At 34.8% G+C, this 27,415-nt stretch overlaps 1 protein-coding gene across 8 annotated transcripts in view; it reads left to right on the forward strand.

The window, feature by feature from the left end:
- Window positions 1–27,415, forward strand: part of Jmjd1c (jumonji domain containing 1C) — a 280,879-nt gene that overhangs the window by 27,310 nt on the left and 226,154 nt on the right. For 6 of the 8 annotated variants that reach the window (XM_040273600.2, XM_040273601.2, XM_040273602.2 and 3 more), the window contains exon 1: window positions 21,709–21,876. The exons of the other annotated variants lie outside the window; for them this stretch is intronic. In XM_040273600.2, coding sequence (XP_040129534.2) covers window positions 21,709–21,876 — 168 coding nt within the window. Of the gene's footprint in view, window positions 1–21,708; window positions 21,877–27,415 lie in introns of those variants that run through there. 8 annotated transcript variants of the gene reach the window in all.

Raw genomic sequence — 27,415 nt, forward strand, 5'->3', positions numbered from 1 at the left:
CACACAGTGGGGGGCAGAGGGAGAGAAAGTATAGAAAGTTTTTCAGGAAGAACCATAGATATATTCCTCTGTTTAAAAAGTTTTTTACTAACATTTTCTTTCACCAACAACAAACAACTAACATTTTTTCAACACTTACTATGTCCTAGGCGCTGAGCTAGTTGTTTTACGTGAATTACTTAATCATCATGAGGCTAGTATTATTATCATCCCTTAGTAGATATATTCCTGGTTTCCTTTTTTTTAAAACCCATTATATCAAATTCTAACTTATCTCTCCAGGGAGTGAAGGGAAGAGGAGTGCAGCAGGATCTCTAGCTTGCCCTTCGGTCCTGAGAATCCCCTGGGCCTTACAGTACTAAGATTAGGAAAACTGAGGAAAGGCCAGTGCTTCCTTCCTTCTTATTTTCTCATTTTTTTTCTGTGAGCTTGACCTTTGTCAGAAATATGTCATTATTATCCCAGAACGAAAGGTCAATAGATATTAAACGTGATGCCCATTATAATCAATTTTGTAAATTGGCATGGGTATTCTCTATTTTGACTTTTTTAAATTTAAGAAAATATGAAAATAAGTTCATCATTGTTTTTGGTGATTTCATCACACTCATATTTTCACAAAATCTTAGCTATTTTTTAGCTATGAATTTTCCTACCACAAAAGCTAGTATTGAAATTTAAATTAATGTTTTGCTTTTTCTTAGGAGGGAAGAACTAAATATTGGGAATAAGGGCTGTTGTTTATTTGTAAAGGTTATGTGCAATTAAAGTTTTAAATTCAAAACTGCTCACAGTAGGGTGTGTAGCTCAGTGATAGAGTGCTTGCCTAGTCTGCATATACCTTTGATTTGATCGACAATACACAAAAATCAAATCAATCAGTATTTAATGAGGAAAGATAAGAGGCCCATTGATTAAGTTTTTGTAATGGTAGTTCTTAGGTATATTCATAGGGAAACAAATCTAGTTCCAGAGTATAAATTCTGGCTTTGGAGGCTTGCAGTCCAATCCTGGCACTGCCAGTTACTAGAATTATGAAGTCATGTTTATAACTTAGACATAATAATCATAATAACTTAACATGTCATCATTTCTTAGCCTCCGTTTTCTCACCTGAGAAGGCCGAGGTAAGATTATTAGGATTATTGTTAGGACTAAATGAGATCATTCATATTAAATGCTTATCTTAGGCTTAAAAGATCTCATATGCTAAGTATTAGCACTTCATTTGTTGAAGTACTATGCTTATGATTGGCAGCATAATATATTCAGTTTTAAAAAAAGATGATTAAACTTTTTTGATTCTCATACAGAAGGGACATTTAAAATGAATCATGGTTTAAAAAATACATTAATGAAAAATTACATCCTTTTAGTTTTGTGGAGAATCAGATAAGTATAAAATAAAATAGATTCCATCTGCAATCTGATTTGCAAGTATAATCAAAATGCTAAGATGTATTGTGGGAAGGTAATCCATCTTTTTTGTTGAAATTTTCAACAAAAATTGCAAAAAATAAAATGTGTACATGTGTCTGGTTGTTATTATAATCCCTTTTTGTCAGAACTAAAAGAAATTTTCTCATAATTTAGAGGAACTGTCATTTAGCAATGTCTGGAGACATTTTTGGTTGTCACATGGAACTCTGCGGGCAGGATGGGGAGTGGGAGGTGGTGCTGCTGGAATCTAGTGGGTAGTGGTAGGAATGCTGCTAAATTTCCTGAAATTCAAAGAGAACAACTCCATCCTCCCTGCCAACAAAGAAATGTCTGTTCCAAAATGTCATAGTACTAAAGGTGAGACCCCCGATCTAGACTTGTGTAATAACATGCATAACTGTTAATGTTATGGTATGTTATGGTGAATACTTGATAGAAATTAGTGAATTGTCTTAATCTTTTATCCTTTAACTGTAACTGAAAACTACTATAATTTAAAATTAATTAACTTTAATTAATTTTAAATTATAGTAGTTTTCATGGAGGAAGTTAAATTTCTTCCATAATTGTTTTATTGTCTTTATTATGAATAAAAAGAAACAATCTAGTAGACCCATTAATATTATTCCATTTTAAAGATTATATTAATTGATAATGTATAGTTTTTTCAGTGCTGTGGATCAGTCTCAGAGCCTCATGCATGTTGTCCAAGTGCTCTACCACTGAGCTGTATCTCAAGCTCATGTGATAGAATATTAAGTATTTTACATTATATTTATAGTTATTATAGTCTGAAATGATTTTCTTTATGAAGATAATTGTTTTGACTAGAAGTGTGAGACATTATAAAATCATACTTGATTTGATCAACCATATGTGACAATTAGGAATTGGATTTTTTTTTTTAAAAAAAGCATTTCATTGGTTTTAAAGAGTAAACAGTAAATGGCTACCGACCTTTCTTGTAAGCGCAACTCTGTTCTGTGCGTGTAACATGTCTTCTCTCATTTGATCCTCACAGCAACTCTTTTATATAGGAACTGTTACCATTATGAGTTTACAGATGAGGGAACTGAGGCCCAGAGAGAGAGAGTTATTTGTCCAGAGTCACACAGCTTGTAAATGGTGGAGTTGGGACTAGAATTCAGACAGCCTAGCACAAGTCAGCCTCTTAATCACGTATTACATTATGCTATTAACCCAAAACATCTAAATGTTTCTGATTAGTTTCATCTATTTAGATTAACTTCATGTCTCTAGCCACAAATAAACTGGAAGGCATGTAATTTCAAAATACACTTGTACCTTTGGAATATACTATCCAATGAGTTCAGTTAATGTAGTTCGGATATAAAATGTCCCCCAAAGATCCATGTATTAAGGACTTGGTTCCCAGACCATGGCACTATCTTTGAAAAGTGGGTCCTAGTTGAAGGAAGTTAGGTCATTAGGGATATGTCCTTGAAAGGGGATACTGGGACCCTGTACATTTCCTCTTTCTCTCTTTTTGTTTCCTTTCTGCCATCAGGTAAACAGGCCTCCTCTAGAGTGTGTTCCTACTGTGTGTTTTCATCATGATGTACTGTGCCATACACCCCAAATGACTGCCAAGTAACCATAGGCTGAAACCTCTGAAACCATGAACCAAAGTATATGTTTTCCTTTTATTAAGTTGATTGTCTCAGGTGTTTTTGTCATAGCAATGGATATCTAACACAGATGTGAAAGAATGGAAATTGGGAATTTTCTACTCTCTCCATGTAGCTTCTGGTGTTTATAGTCTATTTTTAATATCAGGGAAACCTGCAATTATTACTCTGACTTAGGTTTCTTTTATTCTCCCACATTTTTCTTTCTAGCTCCTGTTTGCCTCTTCCTCCTCTTCAAGATGGACTAAATAAACTGGAGAGTAATTTGTCTAAAAGAAATGTGTCTAGCACCAAGTGAGGTTATAGAAGAGAGCTCACAATTTGTTGGATGGCAGAGGAAGATGTCTAAAATGTAGTTTTAATAAGCCACATTTCTATAATCTCTAATTGACTCTATTTTATTATTCTGTTGAAGAAGCTTATGAGTTAACTTTCCAAACCACAGAATTAAGAAGAGAGCCTATCTTAAAGCATAGTAGTTTGTCTACTAGATATGGTAGTTGTAGTAACTGAGTTTTTGAACAGTCTTCTATTAAAGTTTCCAAGTGCAGATTTCACAAATCTTCCTATAGGTATCTTTACTTTTTTTCAAATGCTAAAATATGAGCAAAATATAAGTAATATAAGTAAAATATAAGTAAGTTTTAAAATTCTTTCTACAGCTATCTAGAAAGAGGCTTTATATTATTTATTATTATACAATTAATTAAGGAAATCCTATTTAATTTCTGAAGAAAAACACTTATAGTTCATTTCTCAATAATATAAATTACATTTAGTAAAATATTTGAGGACTCAGTATGTAATGATATTTAAAATGGTCAACATAGGAATAACATTAGTAAAATTTGTAAATATGAATCAGTTCTGATGAATCCACAATGTGGTTATGTTAAACATAATTTCTCTGGCACATAAATATGAATTATGGCTGGAGATAAAAGTCTGTAGTAGAGCACTTGCTTAAGAACAGGTGTCTAGGTTCAATCCTCAACACCACATACACACACATAAAAATATATATGAGCTATGTGCTAGGTGATGAAAATGCTTGTCATATTTTATATCCTCTGATATGGAACAAAAGTAAGAAAAGGACTGTCGTTGAATCACAAAAAGGAAATTTGTTCCTATATATTAGTAGCCAAGGTCACGAATTTTATATTAATCTCCCATCTATTTTTTACCAAGTTTGTCACTGAATGATATCAGGAATGTAATAAAAAAAATTTGAATCCATAATAGTTCTTTTCTATCTAAAATGGTGTTTTTCTCTGTAGGCATTCAAATTAGTTGGGATGATAATTTTTATAGAAATGTATTTTAAAATTGTTAATAATACATACACTGAGGTGAGCTTCAAGTTCATCCATCCCATAACAATTGTGTTCCCAGATAATCAGCAATAACAGTGTAGGTGCCAGGCTTTGGAGGGGTCTTGCTTGTTTAACTACATTTTAGGCTCCTGCTGAAGAATTAATTACCACCCCCACCAAAGTTATCTAGGAGATCAACTTAAGATCTGAAATTGATGTAAAAGATTGCATATCATCTGCTGTTTGATTAAATGGGAGACCTTACCAATTGGATTGGAACCTTGCATGTTCTCCCTAGAGTAATGATGTCTGATTGTACAACTGCTATAGTAAAACTAATATAACTTTAAAAATACTACTTTTAAGATTATTTTTTTTAATTGACAAAATAATGGATGGTCATTATTTTGTAGTAGAATTCCATAGTATTGTATTTGAAAAATCCAGAAAAGGAGGATTAAACAAAGAAACAAAACTCCTGTAGTCCTACTACCCAAAGAAGCTGCTAATACTATTTAATAAACATGGATGCTATTTTTATTATTAAATATTTTTATTAAATAGTATTTATTTTTATTAAGTATAATAAAAATATCTTCTATCAGATTCAAAAAATCCCACCAGAGGATGGTAAAACTAGTAAACAAATTCAGCAAAGTTGCGGGTTACAACATCAGTGTAACAAACATCACTAACTTTCCTCTACACCAATAATGAACCTCTGAAGAAAGGAATCCAGAAAAGAATCATTCACAGTAGACAGACATACACACACACACACACACACACACACAATAGGAATAAATCTAACCAAGGAGGTGAAAGATGTGAAAGACTTCCACAATGAAACTCTAGAACACTAAGACAGAAATTGAAGGAGACACATGAAGATATTCATGGATGGGCAGAATTAATATTGTTAAAATGGCCATATTACCAAAAGCAATATTCAATTTTAGTGCAATCCCCATCAAAATACCAGTGACATTCTTCACAAAACTAGAAAAGTCAGTCCTAAAATTCATCTGGCAGAACAAAAGACCCAGAATAGCCAGAGCAATTCTAACTCAGACAAAAACAAAAAGCCCAAAACCCTCCAAAACCCAAAACCAAAAAACAAAAAAACAAAAAAACAATGCTAGAGGCATCATAATATGTGACTTCAAATTATACTACAGAGCCATGGTAACACAAACTGCACGATACTAGCATAAACACAGACACAGACCCATGGGACAGAATAGAAGGTGCAAAGACAAACCCAGAGATTAACCCATTTATTAACTGGGTTATTTAAGGGTGGTTTTGGTGTTTTTTGAGTTCTTCAAATATTGTTATTAATCCTTTGTCAGTGAGTTGAGTTGCTAGCAAAGTTTTCTCACATTCTGTAGGTTCTCTTTGTCTCATTCTTAGTTATTTCTTTTGCTATGTAGCTTTTTAATTTGATGTCACCCCATTTATTATTAAAGGATTAGTTCCTGAGCTTTAGGGTCCTCACAAAGAAGTTGCTGCCTTTGCCTGTATGGTGGAATGTTGACTCTCTGTTTCCTTCTAAAAGTCACACAGTTTCTGGTCTAATTTTAGGTTTTTGTTCCATTTTGAGTTGATTTTTGTGCTTGGTTAAAGATAAGGATAGTCTCATTTTTCTACATATGGATAACCAGCTTTCCTAGCACCATTTGTTAAACAGGCTATTTTTTCTTCAGTGTATGTTTTCCGGCACCTTTGTCAAGGATCACATGATTGTAGATGTGTGGGTTTGTGTTTTTCTTTTTTGTGGGGGGGCGAGGTGGGGGGGGGTGGAGTCCAGGACTACCAAAGCTTGCTTTGGGTTTCTCCATTGCACTCTCTCTTCAAAATGGTCAATTTCCAAAAAATACTCTTTTTAAATTTTTTTTTTTAGTTGACAATTGACCTTTATTTTATTTATTTATATGTGGTGCTGAGAATGGAACCCATTGGCTCTTACATTCTAGGCAAGTGCGGAAAAATACTCTTTTTTGTTAAAATTACTTAGTTTATTTTTTAGTTTAGTTCTTAATACTTTACAATAGCATTCAGGTATCTGTCCAAAGAATTTTGAATACATTATCACTATGTTTATTTCTGTAGAATTTAGCAAGATAACACAATAGTAGTGAGAAAGACAAAAAGTATGAGGTTAAGAAATAGCATTGTTTTGGAAGGTGTTAGACCCACTAGTTAGTTCATTGTTCAGAGAATTTGTAAATATAGAAAAAGTATAAAATCTTATTTTTTGGTGAGGGTGGTTATAAACAGTATTCAGGCTAACCAAATAGTTAATTAGGGAAAACCTTTTTTAAAAATGAATTTAGGTAATTAATGAAAATACAATGATAGAATTTGCAAATCACATGTGGGCAACTCCTAAGGAAATAATTGGAAAAATGACTACTGGGTGAGTTAGGCAATACTTGCAGATAATAATCACTGTGTGTAGGATAACCTATATTAAGATTATGTGTATCTTAATGGAATGGATTAGGAAAGTATATGGAGTATTCAATCTTTTTTTTTGGTACTGGGTATGGGACCCAATTGGGCTCTACCACTAAGCTATGTTCCCAGCCTCTCTCTTTTCGTTTTGAGTCAAGGTCTTGCTAAGTTGCCCATGCTGGCCTGAAACTTATATTCTCTTGCCTCAGCCTCCTGGATGGCTGGGATTACAAGAGTGTGCCAGTGCACCCAGCCTAAGTAAATATTCTTGCCAAAAAATTGAAACTGAAAAATGTCTCTAAGTCTTACTATTAGTTTATAAGAAATATGAAGAAGAGAGCAATAAGTTAGTACTCTTGAGGAACCAGCTCAGTTTAGTATGTGAGAAATTCTGCAGGACAAGTGACTTATTACTGATAAGGGAGATTTAAGAGACATATTAACCAAATGCATATATGCTTCTTGTTTTTGTTCCTGCTTTCAACAAACATAATGAAATTTTTATTTTGAGATAATTGAGGAAATTTGAACATGGACTAGTTATTAGATGATATTAAGGAATTATTGCTAATTATGTGAGATGTAATAATGGCATTATAATGTCAATTTAATGAAAAGACTGATACTAGTACTTTTTATCATTAATGGATGAAGTGAAATGATATCTTGGATTTGCTGTCAAATACTTGAAAGAGAAAGAGTATGTGTTTTGGTGTAGAAGAATGAGATTGGCAAAATGTTGCATTGCGTGTTGTATACATGAGCGTTCATTTTACTCACTTATGTGAATGTTTGAAAAAATTTGAAACAAAAAGCTGAAAAAGAATTCAAAACTAAAAAAGAATATAGTATAAAGCTTTCTAGTGTCCAACATTAGAAAGAAAACTTGTATTATAATTTATATTTTCCATATGATGAAAACAACACATCTGCTAAGGAAAAACATGACTCTTGCTGATAGTAAGAACAAAAAGATTTTTTCCTTGATTTTGTTCTTGAGTATAGTATGTAAAGTATTTTAAGCCATGTCTTCCAACAAATAGAATTTTTTTTGTTGTTGTTCTTGGGATTGAACTCAGGGGCACCCGACCACTGAGCCACATCCCCAGGCCTATTTTGTATTTTATTTAGAGACAGGATCTCACTGAGTTGCTTAACAACTCACTTTTGCTGAGGCTGGCTTTGAACTCTTGATTCTCTTGCCTCAGCCTCCTACCCTGTTGCGGTTATAGGCGTGTGCCACCACACCTGGTTAGAATTTTTTTTATATAAGGTTTTTTAAAATGGCTGTGGAATCACATCATTATTAATTCCAGTGAGAGCAGCCTTATGGTGAGCCAATCCCCTACATCCTGGGAACTTCACACCTTGTTGTGCCTAGTGCCTCAGTAGAGTTCATCAGAAGTCTCCTTTTGTTATTATTTTGGATGATGATGATGATGATTATGGTTTTTTCTTTTTTGTTTTCCTTTCTTTTTTTTTCTTTTCTTTCTTTCTTTTTTTTTTTTTTTTTAGTGCTAGGAATTGAACTTGGGCTTCATACATGTTAGGCAAGAGCTCTATCAATGAACTATATTCTCAGACTTATGGTTTGTATCCCCAAAGGCTTCTGTGCTAAAGGCTTGGTTATTAGCCTGTGGTGTTATTGTATAGTGGCAAATCCTTTACAAAGTGGGGCCTAATGTATAGAAGTTGGGTCATTAGGGGCATACCCTTGAAGGGAAATTGTAACTCTGGACCCTTCCTTGCTGTTTCTGGATTCTGCAAGGTCAACAGACCTCCTCTGCTACATATTCTCCATTGTGATCTACTGTGCCACCACAGGCCTGATAAGGCCAAGTAATGATGGGCTGAAACCTCTGAAATTGTGAGCCAAAATAAATCTCTCCCTTTAAATTGATTTTCTCAGGTATTTTGTCCCAGTGGCAGAAAGGTGACTAACATACCACTTCTTTTTATACAGACTTACACATTATTAGGCAAATATTTCCCATCCATTCACTCTTCTTCCTCTTCAATTCTGCTATGCTTTCTTCCCCCTGACCTCGTGTTGCAGATTAATATAATACATAATGGAGAGAAATTTCATCATATCTATTCCTGTTTTCTATGTTTTATTATATCTATTCCTATTTGCCAACTCCTTGCTCACCAAAGAATCATAAGTTTTAGAGTAACTACATAGACTGTATCAAGTATCCTCTAGACAGTTTTCCATATGCATAGTTTATCAGGAACATTTTTTAGTTATTGAACAGCAGTGAATTTGAGATATTTCCAGACAATTATCTGAAATACAGATAATCTTTGTTGTTGATTATATTTGTACCATTATACCATGAATCTATGTCAAGGTTTACATTGTTTTCAAAAAAATGAAATGCCTCACAAAATAGTGCAGTTCATCTAATTTGAGATGAACCCACCGAGTACTCATTGGTGAGGCCAAGAGTCTCTTTTTTTAATTACTGTATTTTCTATTGATGTGTAAGAAATTGCCACAAATATAGCAGTTTGAAACAACCCAGATTTGTATTCTCACAGCTTCCATGGGTGGAGAATCTGGGCACAGTTCAGGTGAGTCCTGTGGTCAGGGTTTCATAAGGCTCCAAATGTTAGTATTGGTCTGGACTGGAATCATGTTTGAAGTCCTCTTGCAAACCTATGTGGTTTGTGAGCTGAATTTATTTCCTTTTAGTTGTGGAATTTATGGCAGCTTGCTTTTCTATGGTCATTAGAAGAGTCTCTGACTTCTCTTAAGGTGTTCATCTGATTAGCAAGGCCCATTCAAGATGATTTCCTTTTGGGTTAATTTAGGGTCAACCAATTAGGGATCTTAATTGTACCTGCAAAGTATTTTCACCTTTGCCATATAAAATAGCAATCATGGGACTGGGCGCACACCTTCAGTCCTAGCTACTTTGAAAGTAGGAGGATTGTCAAGTTTGAGACCAGCCTGGGCAACTTAGCAAGACCCTGACTCAAAATTAAAAAAAAGACAAGACTGGGTTTGTAGCTCAGTGGACTCAATCTTCAGTACTATGAAGTAGCAATCATGGAGGTGATAAATTACGAGTCCCACCCACAATGAAAGGAGAGGATTATAAAAGAGCATGGGTAGTTGGAGGTTATTTTAGAATATGTGTACCAATATTATAGTATCAGTGAGTTTAAAAAAAAAACTTAAATTGTTTTTTATGACACAGACAAGAGAAGTAGAAGAGGAAAAAAAATTGTTACCCATAATCCTGCCAGGCAGGAATTACAATATATTTTTTTTGAGTGTGGAGGGAAAGGGCTATATGTGTGTATCCATAATTTTTACAAGATACCTGTAGAGATACAATTTTCCACCGCACTCTCTTTTTGCTTAGCAAATAAAGCAAATGCATTTTGACAAAATGCATTTGATATTTAAAATTGCCATTTTTAAGGGATGAAATTGCTTCAGATGACAAAAAGTATCTTACAATACTTCTGTCTTCCTTCCTTGCTTTCTTTTTTCTCCCTCACTATTAGGGATTGAACCCAAGGCCTTGGACTCTGCCTCTGAGCTGCATCCCCCAGCCATTTTTATTTTGAGACAGGTTCTCTCTAGTGTGGCCTAGAACTTGTGAATCTCGCCTCATGAGTAGCTGGGGTTACTATTAGGCACCATAGCACCTAGCTCTACTTATTGTCTTAATCAGGTTAATTATGTAATTGATAAGCAGTAAGAATCATTGTTCTTTTTCATATAGTTTTGTGGTTTGGGGCAACTACATGTATTTGTATAACCACCACTACAATCAGGATATAATAATCTTGTGCTTTCCCTCCACACTCTGGACCCTGGTGACAACTGATCTTCTCTGTCATAATTTTTCTTTTTTATAGAAATGTCATATAAATGGAATCATACCCTTATAGTTTTATGGATTTAACTATTTTCATTTAAAATGAATTTGTGATTGTGCAGTAAAGGTATAGAGTTGCTGAAGAATGATCTGGCTCTTGCCTAGGATCAGGGAGATAACCTCTAAGCCCCTGCAAGATACTACCCGATGTGTGTCTGTTTACTTGCGGACTTTGGGCCACTGCAGATTATCTGTACTGACAGTATTATATATGTTGGGGACCTTGGGTTATGTAGTCATCCTTTGATCTCTAGTGAGGCTATCAGGTCAGCCTTTCAGATGACCCTATCTATGATCAGAACCCCAATAGTGCCCCTGATACTAAGGTTCAGTTGGGCTTCCCTAGTTGTCAATATTCCCTGTATGCTATTACATACAACACATTTTTGCTGGGAGAAACAAGTGTGGTCTGCATGACTTCAGTGGTAGAGGACTATTGGAAGTTTGTATCCGGTGTTTCCTGGGCCCTGCCCTATACACCTCTTCTCTTTGCTGATTTTAATCTGTACCAGTTGTGCTATAGTAAACTATGACCATGAACATAATGGTTCCTTTGAGTATTATGAATCCGTTTATTGAGTCATTAAACCTGAAGGTGGCTGGATGAGGAGGCTGGTCTCTGAATTGCAGAGGTTCATCCATATGGTTGCATGTTCGTTTGTCGGTTCTTTTTTTACCGGTGAGTAACTTTTTTCATATGTGTTTATTCTCTAGGTGAGTGACATCTTGGGGTGTTTCTGGCTTTTTGGCAATTACAGATAAAGCTGCTATATGCTTTGGGTACAGATTATTTGTATGAACATGGGTTAAAACATCTAAAGTTGGGATTGCTGAATCATATAAAAAGTCTATGTGTTTAACTTTATTAGAGACTGACAAACTCTTTTGCAAAGTGGCTGTCACTATCAGACAGTCCTGTATGTGAGTTCTGATTGCTCTTTATTCTTCTGGCATTATGTGTGTGTGTGTGTGTGTGTGTGTGTGTGTGTGTGTTTGTGTGTTTTAATTTTAGCCATTTGGATAGTTACGCAATAGTTTCTCATTTATTTTAATTTTCAATTCCCTCATAACTAATGATGTTGAGTTGCCTTTTCTTATGCTTATTTGCCATTAGTTTATCTTTTTAAATATCTGCTCAACTCTTTTGCCCAATTAAAAAAATCTGTTGTCTATTATTAAATTTTGAAAGTCTTTAAATATTCTAGATCCCAACCTTTACCAGATACATGCTTTATAAATATTTTACACCACTCTTTGACCTTTGGAGAGCAGACATGTTTAATTTTAATTAGGCTTAATTTTTAATTTTGCAAATATGGTTTTGGTGTTGTCTTTTTACCAAACCTTGTGTCATCAAAAAGTTTGCCAGGCAAAATGGCACATACCTGTAATCCCAGTGACTCTGAAAGCTAAGACAAGAGGATGACAAGTTCAAGGCCTGCCTCAGCAATTTAGTGAGGCTCTAAACAACTTGGTGAGCTAGTGTCTCAAAATGAAAAAAAAAAAGGGGGGCTGGGAATGTGGCACCATGGTTAAGCACTCTTGGGTTCGATCCCTGGAACAGGGAAAAAATAAGTTTGAAGTACATTTTTGATATTAGAAACTTGAAGATAATATATCTAGGTCTTTGTGAATATTTATTTTATTTTGGCTACTTTGAATATTTTTGCATTTGTGATTTGATTTGTTTTAAAATTATTTTTGAAAAATATACTCAGAATGACCTCTTCAAGTATTTTGTATTTATGTTCATTCTCTTTTTATAAGATCCCAGATCATTTACAATGTTCTGTATACTTGATTTTTTTCCCCCCTGTTTAGTTTCAGCTTTGGCAATTTATTTTGACCTATCTTCAGGATTATTGATTTTTTTTTCTCAGCTGTCAAAAACTTTTTACAATTTCCATTATTGCATTTCTTAATTTTAGCAAGTTTGACTTTTATTTTTAACATTACTGTTTGATTCTTGTAGTGTGTTTTCCCTGTTATTTGCCATTTGATCATGCATGTTGTTTACCTGTTTCATTTGATCCTGTTTTATCATTTATAATTATTTTGTATTCCTTGGCTGATAGTTTCAGTCTCCAAATCTGCATCGGTTGATTGCTTTATCTCCTAACATGATGTTTTTGTGGTTATTTTATGTGATTATTGCTTTTAGGTTGAATGCCAGCCATTGTTAGTAGGCTAGTAGAGATTGAGGTACTTAGTATTTATGTACAGAAATCAGGCATGATTGTGACTCTTGTTCCACCTAAGTTAACATGGGGAAGAAGGTGGATCAGTTTTGCCTAGAGTTTATGTATTTTTGTTTTTTCTTTTATGGCTCTGATTACTTTTAGTGCATTATCAATTTCAGATATTTCTCTCATCACCCAGTACTTAAGTCAATGATTTGTTGGAAAGTTTTGACAGTGTTTTTAGTACACCTATTTTTTGAGCCTTATTTGCATACTTATATTTCAGAGAGGGTCTTTCTCTATTCTTTTGTTAGTTTTCTAATGGTAGAGTGTGGTTTTTATTATTGGAAGATGGTTAGATTTGTTGTGGTGGGATGGGCCATTCTCTTTTGTCCTAGACTAATGTGTGCAGGCTGTTTAACTCCAGTCTCTCTCAGTAAAACTGCTTCTCCTCCAGAAGTAGGAAACTTGTATTGTTTTGTATCCAGAATGCTTTCTGATCTTTTCTTTGGGAACAGATACTATATTTAATTTTGAAGAATTTATTAAGTGTTCTCACATCCAATATCAAAACTAATGATTTTATATCCATCTTTGACAAGTATATGAACTTTTCCAGATAGAAAAGTTTATTTTAACTTTATTTTTATCAAGTTGGGTATTTCTTACCAAGTAGTGACATCATTTGTAATGGGGAAAATGAAAAAAAAAATGAGGCCATTTCAGTACCTCTAGGAAGTATGTCTTTAGGTTTAAAAAAAAAACCTGCATAAAACTAATGTGTACAATAGAGAGTATTTGCATTTGCATAAGGTAGTCAGGTTTCATAATGTATTCCTGAATGGAACTGAACCTTTGAGGTCGAAATAATGAGTATTCATGTTACAAGTAATAATGATATAATAATATATAATAATATAATAAGGGAAGGGTAAATAGCAATGTTTGTTAGAACTACAAATGCTTTGCAAATTTTTGCAATTTATTTTTACATATTTTACACTGGTATAACTGTCATCCATATCAAGATCCAGGATGTTTCTGGCACACTCATACCACTTCATAGTCTTTGTCAATATGTTAGATTTGCTGTACTTCTTTCATTTAATCACTCATTACATTTTTCTTATATTTTTTTCATTTAACCATTTGGGAATAGTATGACTACATTATTTCTTATTTCTGATCCTATCTGTCTTCTTTTTGTGGTTTGCTCCATTAAAAATTTTGTTTTCATTTTTATTCTATCCCTGTTTTCTGAAACATTTCCCTCAGGATTCAAATGTTTACATCTTTTCCATCCTAAAACTCTCTGCTTGAGTAAACTCAAGCACTCTTTCACTCCTGTTCTCCAGTGCTGTTGAAGAGAGGCTCTGGGCAGTTGACTGTCCAAAGCACCATACTTTTTCTTATTTCTATGTTTTTTAGCCTTTTCATTGAGGATGATTTCCACTGAGTGGAATTATGAAATGATTTGTTTAAGGCTGTCATCAGTAAAGATGGTCAGATTGCTTCCTAGAAGTGTATTAACAAAGTCATATTAATATCACAACAGAATGTATACTTGTTTCACTACATCTTTGCTAATTCTTGTTTTTCTTTTTTCATCTTTGTTAATGCATAGAAGGCATTATATCTGTTTTGTAATTCTTTTATAATTAAGAAGGGATACATTAACAGATTCAGATTTTTAATTATAAAAATTGGAATTATAAAACTACTTGAAGAAAATACCAAGGAATATACATTGAGTATTTTCTAGGCATGATTTAAAATATCAACAAAGAGGTATTTGACAGTATGAAATTTTAAAAAGTTGTGATCATAAAAGAAAATAATTGAAAGTGATGGAAAGAAGCAAAGCATTAATGTACATTTAGATATAAGCAAATGAAATGGTTAAGATAATTTTTGTAGTTAGGTTGGTTGGAAGAAAAGGCATTTGGAGAAGCTATTAAAGACAAATAAGAATGTAAAAGTATACAAACTTAAAGGTTTCAAATATAAAGATTTATGTGTAATTCAGAGTATCAGAAAAGTTTTTCCATTTCAAGTTAGTTCTGATATCTGATGTATTATATGTAAATGTTTTATGACCAAACTTGGAAAGCAGAGGAAAGTAGCAGTTCTACAATGATGTTTAAAAACAATTGTTTTAATCAGAAAGTCCTTCTATCTATATTATTACTCATACATATTAATGATATGTCTATCTTCTGTGAGATCTTCTTTTTTGTGTGGTACTGGGGATTGAACACAAGGACACTCTACCACTGCTCTACATCCCTAGCCCTTTTTATTTTTTGTGTGGAGACAGGGTCTCACTAAATTGCTCAGGCTGGCCTACAACTTTTGATCTTCTTTCCTCAGCCTCACAAGTTTATGGGATTACAGGCACATGACATTGAACCTGGCTTATTTTTCAGGTTTTGAGTTATTGCCATATGACATGAGAGTGTACGTTGCTTCTTGTTGAATTACCTGGAAGTCGTAGAAGCAAACTTATAAGAATTTAAAATATTATGTCAGCTCATACATATTATAAAAGACTCCTAGAGAACCAAAGTAGTTTGCTGAAATTATTCAGTAGTTTACAAGTTATTTAGGTTTCCTTGACTCCTACTCTTTCATTAGATCATGTTATGTGACTGTTAATTTCTATTGTGCTGTATGTGGGATATCTACCCAAATGGTTGCATATTTTATTAAAAATTATGATGGTTAGCCTTCTGTTTCTCCTGTTTATTTTTAGGTAATATCAGAATGTGCTCTGGAGTAATAGGCTGTTTGGGGTGATAAGACATGAATTTTAAGTTTGTAGTTAATTTTTTTTTTTTTTTTGGTCTGATCTTCATTATGTGTCACATGTGATTTTTCAAGAGAAACCTCTGGTTTCCAGACACTGAAATTCTGTGAATGTAGGGGTTTGGAATTGGAGCACTATTTTATAATACTCTCTAATTGAATAAATAAATTATCTGTAATGGTGAAGCACATGTGGAGCCAAAGACTTTGCTTTCCTTTATATGGAGTAATTTGTTTTTATTATATATTTATGTTTTGTGGCAGGTTATAAATCTCATTATATGTAATCATGTGGATTTTTTTAGAATGTGACAAAGAAAGGAATGACCAAAGATTCTCTATATTTTACTGCCCTGTCTTGTTTCTTTGAAACCAGATGCCATTAATTTGAGAAACATACCTCAGAGCTGTGTGTTCTTGATCATAAAGTTCCTTCATAATGTAAAATCAAAGTTAATCTGTGAAGAACATCAATGGAGTATAGTTAGCATGCTGAGATTTTGGAGTCACTATTACTTTTTAGGTTATATTTTACTTTGGTTTCTCTCATTTATAGCTTTAATACAGTTCAGAAACTATATTAAATGAAATTTTACTTAATGAAATTTCATGATTACAAACAGGACTACTCTCAGGCATTTTAGCTCTGCTGCTACTAACATGGCTATAGTAAAAGGTGGTGGGACCAATAGAAACATGACCCTTGAGAAAACTAACTTGTTTGCAAAGTGCAAACTTGAATCTAGAATATTTTGATGGTAATTTTTAGTTGGAGCATTTCTTTTTTTAAAAAAATATTTATTATAATTTGTTATATATGGTGGTAGAATGCAAAGTTGGAGCATTTCTGAGAGGGGCATTGAACAGAGAAAAAGTGCTGTAGGACACCCTGGAAAGACCCTCTGTGTGTGCTAAATGAAAATTTTTATTTCTTTGTTTCTTGTAGTTTCTCACTCATCAGATTAGGAATTTTCAAATGCTGCATGCATTCTTGCTAAATTTCTAATGTTTTATCATTAAGAGTCAAATTTAAGTCTTCCCTTTAATAGTAGAAGTGGTAGATTCCTTTGCATCCAGAATTTAAAGTGGAAACGGGGTAGCAGATATAGACAATGTACTAATAGTCTGATAGATTGCTTATTTTTTCTTCCTTTCTTCTGTCTCTCCTTCCCTTCTTTCACATGGTATCAAGAACATAGAAAGTTACTTTTGTGTGTTGGCTCTATCAAGGACATCATTTGAGACTGTTCTCTTTAGAAACCTAAAAATAGACTGGTGTTTTGGATATGCTCATAGGATCATTTTTGGGTTTGTATTAAATTGGTAGTTTGGTAACAAAATGAATGTTTTTCTTGTGAATTGTAACTCTCTATATCTGTTCTTTAGAAATTTCTGTGGGAACAACTTTGCTTTTCTGCCAAAGCACAAGCATTTGAAAGCTTAACATTGTACCTCCATAATGAAATGAGATAATGTATGACATTATTATGAAGACAGTGAATAACCCTGTAGGAAGAATAGGAACCTCTTATTTATGTTTCTTGATTTAGAGATTCTAAGTTCCTCTTTAAGAAAAATCTATATTTTGCTATATTCATTCATTAAGTTTTTTCAATAACATTTATTATTTTCTCTTAGTTTAGTAGATGCTAGGAGTGTAGTTATAAACATGATAAAGTTGCACTGTCCTTGTCCTTATGGAGCTTATATTCTATCAAATATAAAACAACAGTTATACAATAGATGTAAATACAGTTGTAGTAAATATTACTAAGACAATTAGGGTCTGTTTTAAAAATTTGTAGTTGGACATTTTGACTTAGTCTGGGATTTAGGAATGTTTCCTTGAAGAAGTCACATTTGAATTACCTTATCATTATAATAAATGTGATTGAGCAATTCATTTTATATAAATGCTTATAGAAATACCTATGTACAAATTATTTAATGTTTAATAATAAGCATGGTAATATTTATGTTCCACTTTATTCTTGATATTCCATTTGTATAGTTTGGGTAAACTTTTGATTTTCTTTATATATTAATATTGACTTTCATAGTTCCTAGATGAACCTTACTATGTAGTCTCATACTTTATAAACTCAATCTAGTTTTTACATTTGATAGCTAATAAAAGCCTCCAAGTATAAGACATTTGAAAAGTATTTGTGAAATGCATCAAATTTGTCTTGTATGCCATTTTGTCATTGACACTTCCTTAAGTAAGCAAACCAAAGCATTTCTAATATCTGTCTTTCCAGATAGACTGTGAGTTTCTCAAGGATAAAGGTCCTATCTCCAGAACCTTGCAGATGTGAGACACATAGTAAGTGAGTGCTAAATAAATATTGAGCAAATCAATTATGAATAATCTGTGCTTATAAGGAGGAAGCAACTTGGTGACTGACCTTCGTGTTCTTTTAAGCATCTTTTTTAGATAGTTAAGGGCAGTGGGGAACATTTACTATCACAAGGCTTAGTATTGAAAACCAGTTCCTTAATGTGTGTACTCTTAGGCAAGTTACTAAAACTTCTCTAAAGCTAATTTTCCTCATCCTTAAAGTAAAATGAGATGACATGTGGATAAAGTACTTTGCATGGTTTCTGACATTTAGTAAGTGTTCCATAAATGGTGGCTAGTACAATTACAAGAAACATGCGTTTTAACTTTTTATCTATGGTTTTCTCTCAAGTTTAAAGCACACTCATTTAGTGGCAAAAAATACTAGAATATGTGAAACTTGATAAGAGACTTGACCCATTCCATGATTATGCCAACCCAGAAAGTAGGAACCTTATAACTAGTAGGCTGTTTGTTTAATGAAACTGAATTTCATGAACAGTCATTGATAATTAAGTAGATAATCATGGCTCTTATCATTGAAATACCATTGAAATAAGTTTACTTATTTTAGAAGTTGGTTTTTTAAAATCAAATAGTTTTTATGAATACATTTTTATAGATTTAAAGATAAGGAGTAATCTCCCAATGTATCTTTTATATGGATTAAGATATTTGATGTATGAGATTTGCTTTACTTGAATGCATGTATATGTATAGACATATTTAATGGACATTTCCAGGTGAAGATGGAAAGACTATTTCTAATTTTTTTTTAGCTCCTATAATAAACTTATACTAAATAAATACTGTCACTCTTCTTTTACTCTTAATATTGGCATTTTCTGAGTATCATTATTAAAGTAAAAAATATAAGAAAACCCATTAATTAAAGAAACACTTATCCAAAGGTTTCAAATTTAACTTTAAATTTTCTTTTAATTCCAAATACAAAGTTATGGTTTGCTGGCAAAAATAAAGTAATGTAAATAGCCCCTGAAACAAAACAGCCAAAAAAATGCTAGCAAACAAAAAACCTTTAAGATCTTCTACTCTACCTTTGAAACCTATGTATTTAGACTTTCTCCAAAAGCAAAATATCTACAAAGTAGTATAAACCCTAAGAATTGGCTGTAGTCAGGGGTTTCACAGAACAGAATTTGGAATAAATTTTTAAGAATATAAGATTTTTAATTTTTGCCATTATTATTTTGCAGTACTTAGCATTGAACCCAGACTTGTGCATGGTAGGCAAGTATTCTGCTGCTGAGCTATATACCCCCAACTCCAGTATGTAAGATGTTTGATTTAAAATATTATAGGAATATATGGCTTCTGAAAAACTCTGCCCAAGAAATATTTTGATCGATTTGTAGGGTTTACATGCTTCTTATAGGACTTAAAAAGGAAGGAATTCCACATATATTGGGGGTTTCTAGGGGCCCATTTAGAGGAGTTTGCTTGTAAAATTAAAGAAGTTTTATGTAAAGTACCCCAACAACCTGTACTGTAAAAATATAATTTAGTGAATGGGCCTTTCATAATAACAGCATTAAATTTGTCTTTTTTCAAATGACTTCAATTTTTCCCCCCCATTTACTTCTAGGATATCACTGGGAATTAGGAATCAGGCAATTTTCTTTCTAATAACTGCTACAAGCCCAGGGTTACAAAGCAAATAATTGATTTTTTGGTATCTGCATGTGGGTCTCCTTATTTTATTTTTCCATATGCTGGGTTACTTTCACTGGGTTATTTAACTGTCTCATTAATTTGAGCTGAAATTAATCTAAGTTAAAATTTTAGAGATCTTAGTCTATAATTGTTAAGATAATTTCCTCAGTTTTGCAGTGTATACTGAAAGTGGACTTCGAAGTAAAATTGCCCAGGTAAACATAAATATTTCTCTTAACTTGTCAGTTTGCATTTTTGGACTGTTTCCTTTGTTTATGTATTGCAGTTCTGCGTTTGAATTTGAGATTAGCAAAATTAGACAGTGATGTTTAAAATCTATCTTCCCTGTTCTTTTTGTTTTTAACCTATTAGCGGTGGCCATGTTTTTCTGCTTCAAACAGTTCAGCTTGGGTGTTCCAGAGAAAGCCAATAAAAGCCTTATTCTGTTTGTTTAAAACATTTCAGATTATTAACTCCTTTAAAAGTAACTTGAAAAAATTTTTGGAATAGAGGTTTCAGAAAATCTCTTTAAGAAACTAAATTTTAGAATTACATTTTTATTGACTATTTTTTTTGAAGTTGATTTTAATCACTAATGCCCCTGGAAAACCACAACTAGAATTTTAAAACATACCTTGAAACACTGAAGTATTCCTGAAATCTTAACTCCTCACTGGCCATCTGTTAGGGAGGTTTGATCTGTGAGAACTCAAGTAGTTCAAGTTGTAGGGGTGTGTGTGTGTGTGTGTGTGTGTGTGTGTGTGTGTGTGTGTGTGAGAGAGAGAGAGAGAGAGAGAGAGAGAGAGAGAGAGAGATAAAGTCCTGTTGTGATTGGACGGGAAATAAACATAATTTATTTTCTTGAACTGTGATTGGCTAAAGTCCTTTTCTTTCCATGATATTTTCTAGTAACTGAATCTAGAGCCTCTCCTTGTTTTTATCACCTGACCTCTGTGTTTAAACTATGTACTAGTACTAAAAGTACTCAGATTGGCGCAGAGTGTCTGACCAAAGCCCGCAGTGGAGAGTTTGGCGTTCTGGTAACAAAGCAGTGACGAGGTGTCTGGTCTGAACAGCTTCAACATGTAATTAGTATCACCGTAATTGGGGAAGATTGAAAGGATGACAGGCTTTTCTTCATTTTAATTTAAAGTCGTAGGCCCTTTTTCTGCAGTGTCTGAGTTCTTTGGGCTTAGTTTTTTACAGTAGGAAATGGTGCTTTGCTGCTGGGACTGCAGGACTGTCAATTTAGGCTAACCCCAAGGACAGGCGCCAGTGTTCTGAAAAACATCGCTCTGGAGATGAGGCATACACCCTTGAGTTTATTTTATGATCCAGAATGGAACCAGCACATTTCAGTTTCTCCTCAGACTCACCTCTGAGGGGATAACGAATAGAAAAGAGGACCACAAACGCTCTTAATAGTGTTGCTGAGGGAGAGTACTCTCTGCTCCCGCGCCCCTCTTGCTTCCTGTGTCCGAGAGCAGCCGCCGCAGCTGCGGGCACTACTTTCTGTCTGCGGTGGTTCCGCCGACCCTTTCCGCGGCTTCCTCCCCCCGCCCGCACAGGCGGAAGGAGACGCGCGGCGCACTCACCGCCTCGCCTGTGGAGGGGAGGCGGAGTAGTACTGGCCGCGGCGCTGTGGCAGCGGCGGCCGGGGCTGCCTCCGGGCCTCCGACGGTGGTGTGGAGATTTGTCAGTTTTTTTGTGGAGCTGTCGCCCGAGGTCGCGAGCCTGGGAATCTAGAGGAGTGTTGGGAACTGAGAGGGACCGAGGTCGCCGTGTCCTTCTGGGCAGAACGTCTGGGTCATCCCTGAGTCCTAGCTTTCTCGTTCGTGGGACCGTCGCCGTCTCTCGGTCCGCTTTCCTCAGCATGGGCGGCCGGTAGGAGCGAGTTTCGCTGGTTCCCTCTCTGTGGAGGAGGCAGCAGCCGCTCCGGCAGCTCCGGCTATGGCGGTGGAGTCGCGGCCAGAGCTGGTAGGAAAGCGGTTCTTGTGTGTGGCGATCGGCGAGGAGGTGCGTCCGGAGCGCGGGGAGAGCGGACGCTGCCGGCGGAGCTGGAGAGCGGGGGTCATTCGAGCCGTGTCCCACAGGGACAGCCGCAATCCGGACCTGGCGGTAAGAGAGCTAGCACCCCCATTCCCCGGCGTGCGCGCGGGCCCCTCGCAGCTTCACCTTGTTGGTACCTCCGGCACCTTGCTCAGCCTGGCCAACTGGCGGTCACGCCCCTCTTTCCAGCCCTCGGCGGGTTTACCCACATCCCCAGCCCAGTCTCCACCTCCAGCGAGTGGTTTTCTCTGCAGAGGCGATATCAGAGCGGGACTCCCTGGCGTCCCGGGTCAGCTGCGAGCCCGTCCTGCTTCCTATCAGGGATAGGTGGTCCATAGCTTCCCCCTGCGGCACCGGGACGGCCGCGCGGACCTCAAGGAAAGGCGGGGCTGCGAGCTGGACGTCGCGCGCTGCGGGCAGGTGGGGGTGGGGGCGGGCCACTTGCGGTGAGAGGCGGGAGGCGGCGAGCGTCGCTGCCCTCTGTCTGGATGCAGAAATCCTATGGTGCCGGGCTGGAAACTTATTCAGTAAGGTTGCAGAAGGGGCGGGAAAAGGGGAAAGATATCTCTGTTTTTCCAGTCCTGGGATTCGCGCGCGCGTGTGTGCCTGTTAGAGGTAAAGCCCATGGCAGTGGCGGTGTTCTGATTTGTCCCTTACTTAGATGCTTGGCTTTCCAACAGGAAACGAAGAAGATGAGGATATTTTGCTATGGAGGGTAGTAGGAATTAATCTTTCCTTCCTTTTGAACTTTTTTTTTTTTTTGGTTGGAAGCCGATAGTGATTTAGAATCAAGATGTTTTCTGCGTTTTATGTGACTTTAAATGAGAAATATTGTAAATTGTTAAAGGTTCTACAAAACCTTAGAGTATTTATTTATTTCACTCCTCCTTACACTGGATACTTTTTTTTGAGTAGTATAGATTTATATGCATAATTTGAGACGGAATGTGCTCTGTTGTGGTAACTGCATTCTCACTAGGGGAAAGTAAGGGGCTGAGTATAGACAGTACAATAACTGATTTCCCAAGGTTGTTTTAGGAATACGTAATCTGTGAAATTTATTTCTAGTGCCTTGGGGCATTTACTTTTTCACTGAAAATTTCAAATGTAGGTATTTTTCCCCCTCAATGTGTGTATCTAGGCTTTTAGTTCCCAGTCCATTGTAATATTTGTACACTCAACCTGTTTTAATATTTTTGTTGTAATTTCTGAGTGTTTTTGTAAAATCCTGTTGTTTTTTTCTTTTAATCACTGTAGTCAATGATATGGTTTCATATGACATGTATTAAGGTTGACATACTGTAAAATAGGTTTGTTTGGCTAATAGGTATTTCGAAAATGAAATAAGAATAGAGGTAATTTTTGAGATTTTTCTTGTTTAACTGGAGAAAAAATATCTTCCTCGTTTTTTTTTATTTTAATGATTCCATAAGTTGTGATAGTTTAATTCAGTAATTATTTGTGTAAAAGGAATGTACTGAATTCATTTCTCTTTCAACTTTGATATGAAAATTGACTTGGCTTTTGTGTGGAATCTGTTTGAATAACATTTTTAATTATCATAAAACAAACATGGAGTGAGATTTGTTTTCTGCTGTATTGTGTGTAATGTGAAAATCAGGAAAGTTTTAAAATAATACATAGTTTTGGTGACAGTCAAGTTATGAAACTTGAATATATTAAAAGACTTAGTTGGAAATTTATATTAGATAGAGGTGGTTACATATATCATTTTTGTAAATAACAAGGTTTTGAGTATTTAAAATTAAAGTTATCTAGGAATGATAGGGCCTGACTGGAAAGAACAGGAAGGAGTTTCATGAGGTGATAGAATTGTTTTGTATCCTGATTTGGTTACACCCACGTGTATGTATTTGTCAAAATTCACAGAATTGTACACTTAATATTTCTGAATTTAATTTCAGTATGTAAATTTTAAAAAATGCATGTTAGACAGGATTTCCTTCAACAATCTTTACTTGAAAAATGAATATTAGTAACTATAAAATCATTTTTTAAATTTCTAGAACCTATAATTTTAGATTTACTTGCAATCTTTTTTACTTGCATATTTCTTACTTGGAACAGTCTAGCACCAACATAATATAATCTCCCTTTTAGACTTGTTTCAGCATAGTAAATTTTAAAAAGCTTGATCAATTAAATAAAAATGCTGACAAGTAGGCTGTTTTTGTGGTTTTGTAAAGTTATAAATATATGTATTCAAAGCTCTGTAAATAATTGTAGCTGTACATATGTGTGGCACATGAAAAGCACATGATTTGAGAGAATAACTTATCAAAACTTCAATTTTCAGTGTTTCAAAGTTAATTCTACTTTTGGTTTTATGTGTGAGAAATTGCCGTATATATTATTTTCCTGTCATTTCACACAATCTTGGTGCTGTAAAATATACAAATTTATTATTTTACAGTTCTGGGCTCACAAATCTAACATAGTTCTCTCACTGAAATAAAATGAAGGTGTGACAAGACTATGTTCATTGGAGACTTTGGCAGGTATTCATTTCTTTTTCTTTTCCAGTTTTTGTTTTGTATTTTTAAATTTTTAATATTTTTGGTACCAGGGATTGAAACAGGGGTGCTAATCCACTGAACCACATCCCTAACCCTTTTTATTTTGAGATAGGGTCTTGCTAAGTTGCTTACAGTTTTGCTAAGTTGCTGAGACTGGTTTTGAAAGTGTAATTCTCCTGCCTCAGCCTCCCAACCCACTGGGATTACAGGCCTAACTCACCACAACCAGCCTCCTTTTCTAGTTTTTTAGAAGCTACCCACATTCCTTGCCTTATCATCCCCTTCTTGCATCTTAAACCAGTCAGGTTATATCTCTCTGACCATATTTCCTTAGTGATCTGTCTCCTGTTTCCTCAAGTGCCTTTGGGCCTACTTAGATACTATCTGAAACTTAATTCTCCTCTAATTTGGTCTGAACCCTTTGGGATAGTTTTTACTAGATTATGTTTGGACAATTTCAAATACTTTGTTGGTGACTTTGTAAAATGGCTTGACAACTTCTGTGTTGTCTTTTGTGGAACTATATCAACCAAGAAAAGATCTCATATGTATCCTCCTTTACTGCAGAGAGCCAATCATAGATGTTGAAATAGATATAATGTATCAGGAGCCTTTGATTTCTTTTTTTAGCATCATTACTCAGGAAGGTCTTGTCTTGGCATACATTGTTGCACATTAGCCTTGCCCTACCCTTTAAGGAACTTTTCTAGAACAGTTACAGTATCACAGAAGGAAACTGACAGTTGAGAAGCCCTGTTGTGTAATATTAATTCTTTCTTTCCTTCTTTCTTCCCTCCTCCCTCCTCCTCTCTCCACCCCTCCCTCTCTCCCCCTCTTCTACTTCCCTCCCCTGTCTCCCCCTTCCCCTTTTCTTCCCCCTCCCCTCCCCTCCCTCCCTCCTTCCCCGCCTCCTATCTCCCCCCTCCCAAGGAAATTTACCACTTTTTATTTTGAGACAGGGTCTTGTTCAGGCTGGTCTCAAATTTGTGATCCTCTTTCCTCAGTCTCCTGAGTGACTGGGATTACTGGCATGTGCCAGTTAATATTAATCCTTGAATAACAATATCATGCTATAGCTACTCTCCATTTCCATATCCTGATATCAGTCACATATTTGTTTACTAATTTGTTATATATCAGTTTACCACCCATATGTCTATATTTCCTTGATGTTAAAGGTGGTTAGAGATCCCTCTTTTAAAACTATCCCTGTCTAAAGAGTATTTAAGAAATATGTCAGGGTTTTTCAACATCCAAAAATCATACTGTTTTGCAAAGATGGAACTCATAAATTTCCTTTTATTTTGGAGAATTTTCTTGTACTCACTTGAAGAGAAATAACTAACCTGGGAATGCAGATTTTAAATTGTTCTGAACTGTGTAACTGCAGGTAAAGATTATTTTGCAAAATTTATGTGTCTTAAATATAAGTGAAACTTCCATGTTTAGGAAATTCAAAATGGCTTATGAGTAAGCCCTTTTCCATTTTAAATTCTATGTATTTCTGCCCAGCTTTCTTACTGAGTTTGTATCATTTGGTTTTCTTATGCTTTGTTTGGATAATTCTTTCTAATTAGAATTATCTGTTACTTAGATCGTGGGCATACAAAACAGATAATGCTAATTTCTGGTGTATTCACAAAATGTTTAATATATGAATGGATGATTTTTATTTCATTGATCAATATGACTATAATGGAAATTGGTTCAGCAAAGACCTTTGTGTCTCATTTGAATACATAGATCAGTTTTTCACCTTCTCTTGAATTTGTGGTCATTGTTGGGTCCTGAGGATTTATGTTTAGTAAGTGAGAAATTGCCCTTAACTCCTCATAGGAAAGCAGAAATTTTAGGAAAGAGGCATTATTAATACTCCACAGATTACCTACAAATACAAACTTTACTTTTTTAAAATTATTTTTTAGTTGTAGTTGGACACAATACCTTTATTTTATTCATTGATTTTTATGTGGTGCTGAGGATCGAACCCAGGGCCTTGCACATGCTAGGTAAGAGCTCTACTGCTGAGCTATAACCCCAGGCCGTGCCCCTTCCATCTTTACTTTTTATGTCATGTACCGTAAACATGCATTTATATTGTATCATTGTTAGCCAGATAAATAACTGTGATTCAATTTTCATTATCTGCAATTCTGAAATCCAAATAACTGTAGTAATTCAGGTTATTTATTTTTTAATGATTCACCTGAGAACAAAACTTAATTTGACTGAACTAATTTTTTAGTAGATCCTAAAATGAATTAACCACATTATGTACAACTGAAAGAATGGGATCCTAATTAAAATAAGTTATACTCCATGTATGTATAATGTATTAGAATATACTCCACTATTACATATATCTAAAAAGAACACATGAAAACAAAATAAAATAGAGATAAAATGAATTAAATAATTTTGTTTATAGGAGAAATGTTTATGTGCTTAAGTTTAGAGTTTCTCTGTAAACTGGAAGGGGTGTTATATATTAAAGACAAATTACATTGCCATAATATTTGCTATATTTAACTTTATAAAATTTAATATATTTCTAACTAGAATGTCTGGTTGGAAGTATTTCAGATGAATTGTTTGAGTATTAACATTTATGATTTTAATGGTTGAGTTTTAATGGCAATAAATATTCTTATTTTGTTTTGAGCTTTGACAGTGACAAATGTCTATTTAGTGTTCAGATAAACAGGTTTCTTTTCATATGTGGATTTTGGCAAACTTGTTTGACATAAAATTCTCTGACAAGTTTTTAAAGATTATATAATTCATTCTTTATTTTAATTATCTGGGAGTGATGGTGTCTTCATGTAATCCTAGAGACTTGGGAAATAGAGGCATGAGGATCACCAATGCAAGGCCAGTCTCAGCAACTTAGGAAGATCTTCAGTAATTTAGTGAGACTCTGTCTCAAATAAAAAGGACTGATGATATTGCTCTGTGGGGAAGCGCCCCTTGGTTCAATTCTCAGTATCAACGGGGGTGGGGGGGTGTTGGTGCTTACTAAATTTTGAATGTTGGAACATTTTCATGTTACATTATATTTATGAAATTATTCT

This window comes from Ictidomys tridecemlineatus, chromosome 1, assembly GCF_052094955.1.
Source record: "Ictidomys tridecemlineatus isolate mIctTri1 chromosome 1, mIctTri1.hap1, whole genome shotgun sequence".
NCBI classification, from domain to species: domain Eukaryota; kingdom Metazoa; phylum Chordata; class Mammalia; order Rodentia; family Sciuridae; genus Ictidomys; species Ictidomys tridecemlineatus.